Source organism: Carassius auratus, unplaced genomic scaffold, assembly GCF_003368295.1.
Source record: "Carassius auratus strain Wakin unplaced genomic scaffold, ASM336829v1 scaf_tig00028723, whole genome shotgun sequence".
NCBI classification, from domain to species: Eukaryota; Metazoa; Chordata; class Actinopteri; order Cypriniformes; family Cyprinidae; genus Carassius; species Carassius auratus.
In genome coordinates this window covers 114,269-129,136 of record NW_020525715.1, presented here as the reverse complement: position 1 = coordinate 129,136, position 14,868 = coordinate 114,269, and the positions used below count along the sequence as shown (strand labels likewise).

Below are 14,868 nucleotides of genomic sequence, written 5' to 3'. Positions count from 1 at the left end.
TCTAGGAATATGTGCTGCATTCGCATTGTGGTTGATCACAATTGCATGAAGTGACCTCAATACTGACATTAAGCCCCGACTAACACTGTATTTCAGAATCAAAAAATCGTATAGTTTTATAAAAACACGTCACATTAACTGCACAGATCTCTGCTCTCACACTAGCATCTTGAGTGCCGTACCTGAACTTGACTGATGGAGTTCAGAAATGTTGAAATATTCAGTCTGATTGGACGACACAAAACTTGAACTTTCTGGTGTTGCAGAACTTTGTGGAGTCTCTGAAAGTGACAGATGTTAGTGTGACACTGGTCTCATCACACACACAGTTCTGATCTTTATAATAGATTTATTTTTAAATGGGATATAAAGGATAGTTCACCGAAAAATTACAAGTATGTCCTCATTTTTCTCATTAATGAAGAAAGAAACTCAAACCGGTTTGGAACGACTTATTAAACGATGACATAATTAGTATTTTTAATACAGTTAACACCATAAAATATGCATGTACATTGACAAGATTTTTTTAAATATTACAAAGACAAGTCAATGATATAATTCAAAGGACGAAAAGTCCTGGAAAATGACACTCACCACTGACCATAACATTGAAACTCTTGTAGCTGGTCTCACTGCTGAAAACTGTAACTTTATAAAGTCCGGAGTCTGTGGTGCTGGTGTTTGTGATGGTCAGAGATCCGGTCTGATCCAGTTTCAGTCTGCCTCTGAATCTCTCATCAGGACCATCATACGTTGAGTTTGTCTGAGCGAGTCTGTTGACTTCAGCTATTCGAGTGTGTCCGAACATCCACTGTATTAACAGATATTTCTGTATTTTATTAGCATCAGCGTGTAGAGTGACAGGATCTCCCTCCATCACTGATATTGTCTTCACTTCATCTGTCACATCTGTACAGAACAATGAGGAACATGTTTTGTAACAGGCTAAATGCTCCCTACAAACTTGATGGTGACCAAACTATTATACAGATGTTTCATCTGTGAGAATGTTGAATGAAAACAAAACTTTAAAGTGGGCTATAATTAGACATGAATAACAATGAAAGTTCCTGAATTCAGAGCAAAGTGATTTTTGTTTTATTATGTAAGGATAGCAGGCCTACTGTGGATCAGCTTTTCACTAAATTCCTTTCACTAAATTTCTCAACAGCCCACAAATAACAGTGATAAACTGTCTGAAAACTTTTTATGAGAACTGAAAACGTTTTATGAGAACCACCATAATGTAAATTATTTATGTAAAAACACGTATAACTTACCAATCAGACGCCACAAGCACAGACATAACAAAATAAACGCGTTAACCATATTCACTGATGGCTATTTGTCATTCACCAGTCTAAAACAACCTCTGTTGCTGCATGCCGCCTATGTTTACAGGCTCGCTAGTAGGCGTTCCCTAAGTTTTCATAGCGATTATAACCGGATGCCATGCCAAGCTGTTGACACAGAATATGTTTTCTTACCACTTAAAACAAACGTATGTAAAGTGAACAGGAGCGTGCTCTTCGATCCCTGCCAGTGATCGTACTGACCATGTACCGTTTCGTTGACACTACCGTGGCTGAGTTCCAAGGAAGTTCCTCTCGCATTCTTTTAGAACACCAAAACAAGACGGAAAGCGCTGATTGACATAACGATTTATTTTTTACTTTAACTTTATTACAAGCTCGTAATACAGCTGGGCTACAGGAAGACGTCTAAATGGAGAGAACAGCCACCAGTCATTTATTTTGTAACTACATTTCCTTCACGGCTTCAGAACTAAGGGACACTTTTTTCCTCCAGTCAGAAAGCTGTTGACAGGTTGTCGCCCTGGCGGCACACAAAGCTGGAGTTTCGAAATTCCTTCAAAGGTAAAATTACTGGGACTTTATTCACATCGACGTGAAAAGTCGTGATTCCCAGCTAAATTTGGCGTTTTTGTTATGTTTTGAGTTCATCAGTCTGTGTGCTTCGAAGTGACGTGACGACAAACGCAATCCTCCAACTCAGTGATCATCCTTATTCAATTCGGATTCTTCACAGCGCTTCAAAATGTTACTGGTCTTTCTATTTCTAATGGCGAGTAAGTATGGACATTTGATTAGCTACTTTCGCTTTCGGTTTGTGTGTTAAAGCATTAAACACAACAAACAGAGAGTATGTTATTGTTTATAAAGCTTTTAATCAAGAGTCATATTTTTATATACCCCAGCCATTGGAACACAAAATCTTATAATGGGTACATCTGATGGTGCTGACAAATATGCCAAGTTCTTTCACAAAACACATGGAGTTCAAACTGTATAGCTATCTTGTTTTTTTTTTTTTTTTTTTTTTTTTTTTTTTTTTTGATGCTATATGCTAATTATGGAACCTGATTCAGGAGAACAAAATGATGTAAATATTTCAAATAATTTTCTCAGAAATTGGAAGGTGGTGTTGACACAACATGGTTGTGACACAGGAAATATAGGATTTAAAATATTTAAAACTATAAGTCTGACTAGAGCCTGGTGTATACTCTGCAGAGGGGGATTGTGGCAAGGGGGTCCTTAAGTGGGACAGCTGCCCCTGATATTCCCTGATGTTGTTACATTTTAATGAATGTCTGACAGTGTTGACTAAAAGTGAGGACACAACTTTGGAACCGTATGAAACGTGTATGTGTCACTGAAAAACAACCTTGTTTTGATATGACATATCAGAAGTGTTGCTTTTGATAAAACAAGATTTTTTCCATCATTTATTTTTTTAAAATCCATTTTACAGCATATAATTGATTGAACCCTTCTCTGTGGACACTGTTTTAGATGCAGTGAGAAGACAATAAGTGTATAATAATGATACAATTAAATTGAAGGGGATAATTGTGTTAAATACATTCTAGTATTAACCCCCCATAACATTTACAATGGAAAAGTATTTTTATTCCTAAACCTAATAGCAGTTACAATTGCTGGGCATGTTTTGTCGCATGTCTCAAGAATCAGTGCAGTTTAACTTAGCCTAAAGCTGACTTCATTCTTGACATCAGGAAAGCGTTTTTCCCCGATAATTTCTGTAACTAAGACTGCTAGATATAACAAGGCCCATGTGAAATCAAATTTAATAGCTTTCGATCGGCAAAAAGCCTGTTGAATTTTAGTATTCATATTCTTTTGGTTTTCATAGACTGTTGCCTGTTTTCAAAGTAAACAGTTCATCTTCATCTGTAGAATCCAGTTTGATGAAAACCTCTGCTTGCCTAAACGTTTAATAGGCCTAATTGCTTACATTCTTCTTATTCTTATGGCAAACACGTGTTAATCACTTATTCATCGTGGTTCATACATGTATCTTGTTTTAATACATAGCTTGTGTAATTTTAATTTTCACAGTTTCTCCCTTAACAGTCTAAAAAGTAGGCTAATCACATATTTAGCAGCTCACCCAATGATTTCAGCTGAATCTGTTTGCTCTAGTCATAGTGTTGTATCATTAAACTGATTTCTGTTTGTTTTTTAGGTGTGCCAGGTGGAGAGACAAGTAAAACTGAGTCCATGTCAGTGACAGAGGGGGATGCTGTCACTCTATATTCTGATCTTTCGGAAATACTGAATGATGATACAATAATGTGGATGTTTGGACCTAAAGACACTTTCATATACCAAATCCGAAGAAAGGATGACTTGACCTCATTTATGGTCACCGATGATGAGCGATTCAGAGGCAGATTGCAGGTGGATCAAAAGACTGGCTCTCTCACCATCAGAAACACCAGAAAGAGACACTCAGAACAATATAAACTAACAAGCTCTAGAGAAATAATTACAATAAAGATATTTAATGTTACTGTCTTAGGTAAGCCTTCCATTGTAACAATGATCCAGTTCCCAAACCCTGAGTGTGTTTTTTTTTAATGTTTCAAACTAGTCATATTTAATCAGGGTTAGTAATAATTTGACCGGTCGGTCTGGATGATTTCAAACCATACACTTGAATAACTGACGCATGTCTGTGTTTAACAAGCATTTATTGAGTGAACATTTACTGAATTTTCACCATACAAGCAGGTCTTCATGATGGGTCTAACGTTCTTTCAGAATTTCAATTCTGATACATTGTAAAACTCTACATTTTATTATTGTTCTGCTGATTTCCCAGCTGTGGTTGGTAAGACGGATGGAGTCAAGTCAGTGTCATTGTCAGTGATGAAGGGGGATCCCGTCACTCTACGTGCTGATTCTGAAATACACCAAGATGCTCTGATGCTCTGGAGGTTTGGAGATAAAGGCATTCTTCTAGCTAAAATTGACATTGAGACCAATGAGAGCTTATTAAATGATGCTGATGAGGGATTCAAAGATCGGCTGCAGCTGAATGATCGGACTGGATCTTTGACCATCAAGAACACCAGAACCACAGACTCTGGACTTTATGAACTACAGATCAAAGGCAGTGAGAGCTTACACAGATTCCTGGTTTCTGTCAGAGGTGAGTAACTCTTTCAATGATATCAATATATGCCATTTTAAGCATATATCTGAAACAATTTGAGATGATCACATTGACTGACACTTTCGGTGTCTCTCTTCAAACCTGTCCCAGATGCTGGTCTTTCATCCAGTCATATAACAGGAATAGTTGTTGGTGTTATTATTTCTGTTCTGCTGATCCTGATTCCCTGTGTGATTTACTATCGCCGCAGGATTTCTAAATTAAAAAGACAAATGGGTAACTATAACATATTTAAACATTTCCTCCAAACGTGCCAGGATTTTCTTTAAACTGTGTACATTATAGTATTTAATTTGAGTACTTTGTTTTACCATTTCATTTCAATTCGAACCACTGACTAGTCTAGGATGTTCATGCTCCGAAGTAAGTTTCAGATTAGTGAGATTTTTGATATTCTTGTCAGCACAGAATCAGTTTAATCCATCATTCCTACTTAAATACATGCACATTAAAGGTCAACCAATATTGGATTTTGCCGATACCGAAAGCTAGGTTGGACCACACTGGCCAATACCGATTAATTAACTGTTAGTTTTTAAAATGGATACTGAACAAAAGTTAATTTAGTACTTAATAAAAAAAATAAATAAAAAAAAAACAGTACTGAACCATACTAATAGTAGTAGTAGTAGTAGTAGTAGTAATAATAATAATAACAGTAATAGTAATAGTAAATGTTGAAATTACTCTAATAGGGCTCTATGTAATCAGTTAATTTTTTTTTTCCTAAATTCCATTTAATTTATTTTGAAATTCCGTTATTTAATTTTCCATTAAAAATTTTCTCCACTCCTTTTTAATAGTTAAATTAAAGTTTATTAATCATAAAGCAATTAATTAAAATCATAAAACTTGGACATTTTCACATCAAGTTAATAAAAGTTTTTATTGTTACCAAATTCTGTTTTAGCATTTCTTTTATTATTTGAAAACTTAATTTATTAAACATTTTCTTAAAGAAGCCTAGTGATTTATTCCCTTTAAAAATTCTGTGTGTATTTACATTCTTGTTGCTATATCAAATCAAGGCATTAAACATTCATTTCATTTATCTTTTAATTACTGAAAATTAATCATTAATTAAACTTTTTTTGGCAAACAAAGGGGATTTACTATTAAAAACATGGAAGAAATGTTGTGAGATTATTACTTAAAAAAATAATGTTTGTTTCATTTTAGTAGTAGGCTATGTACATTGTACCGAATAATATGATGCTTTTGCTCAAATCAAACGGTTAGGTGCTCATGAAGTGACTCTCAGTGCAGTTCTGGAGATGTTCTTCATGTGTTTTCGTCCTTATTTAGTCAGCCGGCAGATGCTGAAATCACCGCGAGCGTCACACACGCTAAACTGAATTTCATTTTTATTCTGCGATTCCATCCGTATTGTCCGCACCACGAAAAACATAGGGCCCAACATTTATACCAGCACAATGTATACTAAATGATTATCTAATCAAAATCAGCCCGCTCTCACACTGTATAATGAAAACAGACCCTTCTCAACCGCTTCAGCAATGGACGCAACCCGGAAAACTATTGGCATGGATTTTTGTAAATAACCAATTGTTCCAGCAATCAACTATTGGTGCCGATTAATCGGCAAAAGCGATACATCGGTCGATCTCTAATGCACATGTACGGTTATGTTTTAGGTGTTTGTTATTTATACTAAAATGAAAATTCATTTGCATGTCATTTCAAACATATATACTGTTGTACGCACTGCTCTTTTCCGTACACTTCACAACATTCATTCTCTAAATTGGAAAAGTATCATAAATAAATATATATATATATATATATGTATGTATATGTGATGTTCTCTAAGCAATTCATGTTGTATACAGCATGTCAAACGGAGTTTCCTGGAATCATATCATAATTACAACGGACTAAAATTGTTGATTCAGTGCCAATGTTGAATTGCTACAAGCGTTGACATGCTGTGACACGTTTTACATTTCTCACTTAAAAGACTTGAAATATAGCATGGGTCATATGGACTTTATAGTGTGACTGTATGAATGTACAGTAACTGAGATCTTCACCTAAACACTCACATTTCGATGCATTTCTGTGACAGTCGAAGAGAAGAAGACAGTGATGGAGGGAGAATCTCTCACTCTACACACTGGTTTTACTGGAACACTGGGAGATGTTACGATACAGTGGTGCTATGAAACTGAAGACAATCTCATTGCTGAAATCAAAAGAGGGACTACAAAGAAACAGGAGGGTGCAGATGGGAGATTCAGCGGCAAACTGAAGCTGGATGGTCATACTGGAGATCTCACAATCAGTAACATCAGGACCATTCACTCTGGACTCTATAAACTTAAGATCAACAGCTCCACAGGAACCAAATACAAGAGATTCATTGTTACAATCAATGGTGCGTATAAAGGCATTGTGTGTAAAAGATCATACAGTTAGTTTTATCTTAAAGTGCTTTAATTACTTTTAAATTTCAGTTACTTTGTGAGTAGTGCACGATAAGGAGCGGATATTCATAATATTGCATGAATTAATTAAGACTGCTTTTATAGGAACTCAAAATATGAATTGAATTTAGTAAAATACTTATCATAATTCTGACACATTTACTGCAACATTCCTACAACAACTATAGCCTATTAGTCTGATTTTGTGTTGTTTTAAGAATTAAATGGCTGGCTAAATTAATTCAGACACTAATGCTGAATTTCTCTGTTTCTGTGTGCTGCTGCGACGTGAAGTGAAGTCAGTGTCAGTGACGGCAGGAAATTCTGTGTATCTCCAAACTAATGCTGAAATACAGAGCGATGATCTGATACTGTGGACGCGTGGAGCGGACAACGTTCTCATTGTTAAAAAAGATTCACAGTCAACTACTGTTAATGAGAGATTCAGAGGCAGACTTCGGTTGGGCAAGAAGACTGCATCTCTGACCATCACAGACCTCACAAATACAGACTCAGGACATTTTAAACTGCAGATCATCAACTCTAAAAGGACCATATTCAGGAGAGTCAATGTGACTGTCACCGGTGAGTAGAACATCATTTATTATAATGACTATCAATATATACAATACAGCACTTCTGTGTTTTGGAACACTTATGTCGTCCTTAAGATTGTGTACAGTATATAGAAAAACTGTTTCTTTCTCTCTTTTTACTTTCCATGGTTTCAGGTTCCACAGGAAACCAAGTGAGTGAATTAGAGACCGCCGTAATGCTGCTGTCGGACGATGTGGATGGAGTGAATGAGCAGGAAGAGACATGGTCCCTTTCATGAAATAAGACACGCCCACCAGTGCCAAAACCTTTTACTCTTAACACTTTAGATGCGTGACACTTTCCCATGATATGTGGACGCTGCAATTACCAAACACTAACAAAAGGGTCTATTTACAGTGATGCCACTGAAGAACCATTTTTAGATTCTTCAAACCAGTGCACAGTTCTTAAAAGAACATTTTTTTATTAATGTGAAGAACATTTGAAAACTTTCTTTCACTATAAAGACCTTTCTGTGAAACGGAGCATTTCCATGGAGGTTAAAGGTACATCATGGAAATAATTCCTTAAAATCAACATGGTGCAAAAATAGTCTGAACACTTAACAGTAATAATGCATAAATTATAGATTGTTATTACTTACATTACAATGAGAGTGTTGATTTTCATTACTTTATACAGAAGTTATTTACTTATAAATATTTATTTTCTTATTCTGTTTCTGTTAATCAGTGTTGGGGATAGTTACTTTTAGAAGGAATGTGTTACAATATTGTTATGTCCTAAAAGAATAACTAATTATGTTGCTTTTAGTATTACGTAGCATAGATACTACCCTATCTTGCTCGTATGGTATTAATTTTATTTGTGGAGGTCCTAAAAAAGGAATATTTAAAGCCTAGTTTTATTCTTTTCTTTTTTTTTAAGCTTAAATACCTTGTAAACTGTGTAATAAAATGCACTCCTTGATATTTGTGTATCTGAATGATGTTTTGACTTCTGTATAATTTTCTAATCACATGGTATGCATGGGGACACTGGGGAGAACTTTAGACCAGACGTTCTTATAGAGGTTGAATATAGGAGTGTCTTTTCCAAGATTTAAGACACAAATAAGCTTAACCCTCTGGGCCTCTTTGGTCATTTTTGAATGTTTAATTTTAAAATGTTAAAAATCATAGCTTCCTCAGAATGAGATGATACTTGGTGACTTTTGTTGCATTAGCTATGTTAACATACAAACATACACACACACACACACACACACAAACCATGGACTTGATTTGGATATGTTTAAGGGTCAAAGAAAGTCACGCTTGGCTGCTTGAATGTCAAAAAATACAGACTTAAGGATTGAATGGGAGATAAAAAAAATAAAATAATAATATATATATATATATATATATATATATATATATATATATATATATATATATATATATATAAGTACAAATGTAGTACAAACTACAAATTAGCCACTGTGCAAAAAAAAAAAAAAAAAAAGTGCAGAATTGAAGGGGTGACACTCTAAAATATCAAGAGTGCCCAGACACACACACAGAACCAAAAATGTATAAACCTTTAGAATGTCTAAATATATATCTAAATGCAAAACCTGATTAAATTAAGAAATTATGTTTAAAAACCGCAACATTACACAATTCTCTTTTAAGCCTCCAGGTGGCGCCATTCTCACTTGAAAAAAAAAAAGATTTTAAATGCCTTCATGCACTCTAATTTTAAGTGAAATATTGTATTTGTTAAAAAATTTTACAAAATAAAATGCAGAAATTAAGAAAAATATATGAATTCTAATGGTAAAAATATCTCATTAAAATTGTTAAAAAGAAAACAAACTTCCTGGTTATGAATATGTCAAGATGGTTTAAAAAAAAAATATATATATATATATATATATTTATGTGATATTGAAATGGCAGACAAAAAAATAATTCAATCACTTTTTCCCCTTTTATTTTTAGTCACTTTCCAGACACATTAAAGCACATACAGATGATGAGATACTGTGAACTTTTGGAGCTGAAAACCGTTGCATCGAAAAAACCAATTCAGGAACAACTAGTATTATTATGAAAATCAGATTAGTATTTTTATTTCTTTTTTTTTTTGGTCAATGATAAAAACCCTTGTTCTCTGATCATCTCCCGCTCCATGTACCACATCTTCTGAAGTTAACAGCAAGATGAATAAAGTCTCAGTATCCTTCTCTATTATTTTTCAAGGCGAGAAAAATCTGTAGCAGTTCATATTGCCAAAATACTTAGAGCATCCCTATTTTATCATTCATTTTCTTGTCACTTTAATTTCTGTGATTGTCTCTGTACTTTCTTCCAGATTCCACAGGAAACCGAGTGAATGAATCAGTGACTTCTGTGACACTGCTGTTGCAGGAATATGTTCCTAAAGGGGTGAATCAGCAGGAAGAAACTGTCTGTTACATCTCCAACATCATTCTTCAACAACAGGCTTCTGCTTTTATGAAACGGAGAAATGAGCCCGTTTACTGGAATGAAGCCTTGTGTGATGAAGCACCCGACTAACAGCAGCTTACACATGTAAAGACAGAAGTGTGTTAACACCAGCATCACTGCAGAAGACCTGCAGCTAACTGATGAATTACTGATTCTTTTTCTCTTATTCTTCATGTTGTCTGAAGTCAAACACTGTCTCACTGTTGTTATTGTCACAGGACTATGCTGTTAAGCAGTCATTTTCTATTTGCTTTGGTGTATTTGTGATGGTCAGATGAAGTCTGACTAAAGATTGAGAAGATAAAATAAGCATCTGCTTACATCTGCACCTTTTGACAGGCAGAATAATTTATATCTGCTTGATAAAGTCCAAATCATCTTTATAAAGACAAACAGTGTTTTATATTTATGAGTGGGTTAAATCTTTTATGTACAAATCAGTTGAGCCCCACCACATCTTTAAAAAAGAATGCTTCTATGCCATCAGTTGTGTTGTGTTCATTTATTCTGTTATAGTAATTATATTTACAGCCGTGTATTTAATAGATTGGTCAAAGTCATATCCTATGCAGATACAATCAATAAACGGTCAACTAGTGCAAAAATGAAGTTATTAAACAGCCGTATAAGGAACAGTAAAGGTGCAGAGCATTAATGCGTGTTTTGCTTCACATCTGGACATATTGAGAACCAAACCCTCTTCTCAGTTCACACTTGTGGTCTGATCCTCCTCCGTAGGTCTCATAGAGATCTTCTGTATCTTCTGTCATGTCAAGCTCACTTCTTGTGGATCTGATATCATAAACCAGCAGAGCAACAGCAGCCACGGCCACCAGAACAGAGAGGAGCATTCGGATCACAGCTTCAGTAGAACCACAGCAGTGCTCTGAGAAATAAAGCACAGTGAATCACAACAGTGCATTTATTTAGAGCTCAAACAGACAAGGCATGGATTTTGTGGGTTGTCGGGAAGGCCGTGAATCCACAAGCTTCAATCTGTGAATGTTTGCATTCTGCATTCGTTCATTGCTTAGCCAAATAACATTAGCAGGGTTGCATAAGCAGTTCAAGATCATTTCTACAGCTCCCTAAAGAATGTAAATCTCTCTCCTAATTCTAATGTTCTCTAGAGCAGCATGAGACCAGTGATTCATTTCTGTCACTTGTCTACTATCCGTTTTCGATTCCTGCAAAATCACGGAAGAAGATTTAAGTAAACATTCCCCATATAAACCCAGTGACTTACCTGAGCTCCTCTTAGAGGTTTCAGTAATATTAGCATTCTCGGTCTGGTTTAGGGTTGATTTGATCGTCGCACCGCTGGACGTCACGTAGTTTGTGCTCTTTGACCTTCCTGACAACGAAGAATTTGGGTATTAAAGGAAGCAATATTCTAAAATGTTCATTTAAGAGATTTTGAAAATAGAAAATGTGATGACGCATTTATAATTCAACTGAAGGGCTAATAGTGCTGTGGTTCTCACTGTAGACGATAACTTTATAATCCATGTAACTGGTTTCTTTGTTGACGATCGCTAGCTGATAGAGTCCAGAGTCTGTGGTGCTGGTGTTTGTGATGGTCAGAGATCCGGTCTGATCCAGCTTCAGTCTTCCTCTGAATCTCCCGTCAGCATCGTAGGTATGGCTGGTTTTTGAGAGTCTGTTGACTTCAGCTATCCGAGTGCTTCTATACATCCACTGTATCAACAAATATCTCTGTGCTTTAGTAACCTCCGGGTTTAGAGTGACAGAGTCTCCCTCGATCACTAATATCGAGTTCTCTTCTTCTGTCAAGTCTAAAGGAAACAGAATCATGTTACAAAATGTGATCATTAATGACCAAATGACTATTTAAATCTTATAAAAGTTCAATGTGAGTTGGTTTTACAGTACTTAAGCACTTTTATGAGAAAGCGGAAGTGAAACAAAATGCACAAAACGCTCATCTTGGACCTGACTGCTTTAAAGGAAGTTCACTTAAAAAATCAAAAGTTACCCTTTTGAGAATTACATAATTTGAGTAAGCACTGCATTGCTTTATTGATGCAGCTGATTACATTTGATTACGTTTCTAATGAATGTTTCCCACTGTTAATCTTTTGAAAACATTAAAACCAGGCAGATTATGGCCTGATGCTTTCAGCAGCAATGTGGCATAGTGTCTGCCAATTCAAACACAAGAAAAAAAGCAGAAACAGCAGAATAGCATTGCTTTAACAAAAGGGCCTTTAAAAGGCAAGAGGCATTGTGCACTTCAATAACAGGCAGAGCAACACATTAGCATTATTAAACATATCCTAGCTTTTTGCAGAAAATATTTAGATGTAACACCGCTTGGTCCCCTTGGAATTATAAGGTTCTATCTGCGTTCAGAGCAGTTTTGAGATATTGAGCTTCAAATTTTTTTGTGTTCCATAGACTTCTGTAGGAAGAACCTTTTGTTTTTTTAAAAAAAAAAGTCTCAAAATGTATACAACTTAAAAAAAATAATAATATAAATAATTTGTCACAGAATAAGAATATGTGAATAACTCAATTTTGACAAAAATGTCAGATAGAACCTTATAATTCCAAGGGGACGGTTTGTTATCGTTAACATTCTCGTAAATGAAAAATGAATTTAAAAACTAAATCTGTTACTGTAACAGATTACAGTTACATTTATTTTTATTTTATAGTGTTCCTGTAGCTCAAGTAGTAGAGCATTGCATAGCAAGCGCAAGATTCGGGGTTCAAGTCGCTTTGGATGAAAACGTCTGCTAAATGCATAAATTTAAATTTAATTAAATTACATAAAAGTTATATGTAACAACACTGCACACAAGAAAAAAAAACTACTACATAGTTAGAAGAACTTGTTAAATCATGACATAATATTATTTTTTTTTGGTGCACTATTCCTTTAACTTCCACATTCTTAACTGTGTTTAATGGATCAACGGGAATTAAAGCCATCAAGTATACCAAAATAAATAGAAAATAATCATTTTAAAATATTGCAATGACAAATAAATAATTTAAATGAGGAGCAAACTATTCTGTGATTCTCTTACCATAGACTGTAACATTGAAACTGATGTAAATGGTCTCTTTTTTGACAACCGTTAGCTGATAGAGTCCAGAGTCTGTGGTGCTGGTGTTTGTGATGGTCAGAGATCCAGTCTGATCCAGTTTCAGTCTGCCTCTGAATCTCTCATCAGGACCATCATACGTCGAGTTTGTCTGCGCGAGTCTGTTGACTTCAGCTATTCGAGTGCTTCTGAACTTCCACTGTATTAACAGATATTTCTGTTTTTCAGTAAAATCGGGGTTTAGAGTGACAGGATCTCCCTTCATCACTGAGACTGACTTTATTCCATCCTCCATCTCAACACCAAACACACCTGCAGAACAAACAGGAACATGTTTTGTCACAGAAATATATTCTCCACTGTTGAATATAATAGGAGAAAATCTCTGCACGTGCTCAGTAAAATGGGAAAACACAGATGAGCATTACTGAACTGATTGTTCCTCCTTTGTCTTGTTACTTCCACACTCATTATGGGGTGTAAACAGAAGTGAAACATGATCTTAAGATCAGAAGGCTTTACTCTTATTGTTGTCCTAACTAAAGCTGTTCGCTTGTGGACAAATTTAATTCTATACAGAAAAATGTAATTGGTACACGCCTAAATTAACTAAAAGCATTACTGAAGCATGTTGAATATTATAACACTGATGTCTATTTGTGTTAATGGAGAGTGTTTAAAAATAATCATAATAATAATAATAATAATATATTTGGTACATTTTGTAGAAATCCTTCAAAAGTATAACTAGCATTACTTTTGAAAAACAAAACAAAAAAGTCAAAGTGATTGACTGAGAAACTTTTGTTGTTGTTGTTATTATAAATCCTGTTCGATTTCAACCTGAAGCTTACTCTTAACTTAAATTACTGAACGTGAAGCAATGAAAACACATTTATAACTTACCAACCAGACTCCCCAAGCCCAACGAGAACAAAACAAACGGATAAACCATATTCTCTGGCCGTTTGCCCAACTATTTAATGACTAAATACCGTCCCGTTTACACCTCAAGCTACTTGTGGTTGCATGTCGCCAATCCTCATATTTGTGTCGCCAGTAGGCGGACCCACTACAGCAGCGGATGTTACAGTGCATTCGTTTTCTTACCGCTTAATATATATATATATATATATATATATATATATATATATATATATATATATATATATATCTGTCAAATTATTATTTGAGAATATCAAATTGTGACGAAAAGTGTGTGGATTGGAATAAAAAAAGAAACCTTGGGCAAAATTTGTAATGGGTTTATGATTGTTTTAATGGGAATGGTCCCTTCGCTTCAACTAAAACGGATTTATTTATTTATTTATTTATTTATTTTGAGCAGGGTCCGAGAGAGGTCCGAGAAGTCGATTCTTGAAAACTTGATCGGCAATATGAGGATGCGCAATGCTAAAGCCGTGCAGGCTATTGACATAATGTCACCGCATTGTAATCAGGCTATTTGAAAATGCTTATGTGTTCATAAGCCAAAGCTTTCACTGATTGTGGTTGACAGTGTGGTGGAAGTGACTCGCATCAAAGCACCGATGCAGCGCTGAAAAGACCGATCGGCGTTTGACTGGGAGCGAACAGCAGAGCATGATTAAGCGTAACGAAATAGCCTAATCTAAATCTGCAGAGATCATTTTCATTCATTCAGTTTTTCACACCTCCACAACAACGCGCAAGAACATGTCATTGCTCTTTCTCATAAGTGATGGATTTCTGTTCTTCCGGTTTCATTTTTAGACACCACAGTAGCATATTAATGAGCTCTGAGTGAAATTCACGGAA

General features: G+C 35.3%; 3 protein-coding genes across 3 annotated transcripts; 2 read left to right on the top strand and 1 right to left on the bottom strand.

Moving 5' to 3' along the window:
- Window positions 1–2,085: 2,085 nt before the first annotated feature.
- Window positions 2,086–4,490, top strand: LOC113079609 (uncharacterized). Its single transcript, XM_026251853.1, has 3 exons — window positions 2,086–2,092; window positions 3,514–3,849; window positions 4,153–4,490. The coding sequence occupies exons 1-3, from the start codon at window positions 2,086–2,088 to the stop codon at window positions 4,488–4,490; spliced, it is 681 nt and encodes a 226-aa protein (XP_026107638.1).
- Window positions 4,491–4,593: 103 nt separating this feature from the next.
- Window positions 4,594–8,568, top strand: LOC113079607 (uncharacterized). Its single transcript, XM_026251850.1, has 4 exons — window positions 4,594–4,722; window positions 6,593–6,901; window positions 7,245–7,535; window positions 7,682–8,568. The coding sequence occupies exons 1-4, from the start codon at window positions 4,719–4,721 to the stop codon at window positions 7,783–7,785; spliced, it is 708 nt and encodes a 235-aa protein (XP_026107635.1). The 5' UTR covers window positions 4,594–4,718; the 3' UTR covers window positions 7,786–8,568.
- A 1,916-nt stretch (window positions 8,569–10,484) lies between these two features.
- Window positions 10,485–14,116, bottom strand: LOC113079612 (uncharacterized). Its single transcript, XM_026251855.1, has 5 exons — window positions 13,978–14,116; window positions 13,054–13,383; window positions 11,485–11,796; window positions 11,247–11,354; window positions 10,485–10,886 (listed from the first exon to the last, which is right to left on the bottom strand). Exons 1-5 carry the CDS (start codon window positions 14,024–14,026, stop codon window positions 10,669–10,671), a joined length of 1,017 nt encoding a protein of 338 aa, XP_026107640.1. The 5' UTR covers window positions 14,027–14,116; the 3' UTR covers window positions 10,485–10,668.
- Window positions 14,117–14,868: the final 752 nt, after the last annotated feature.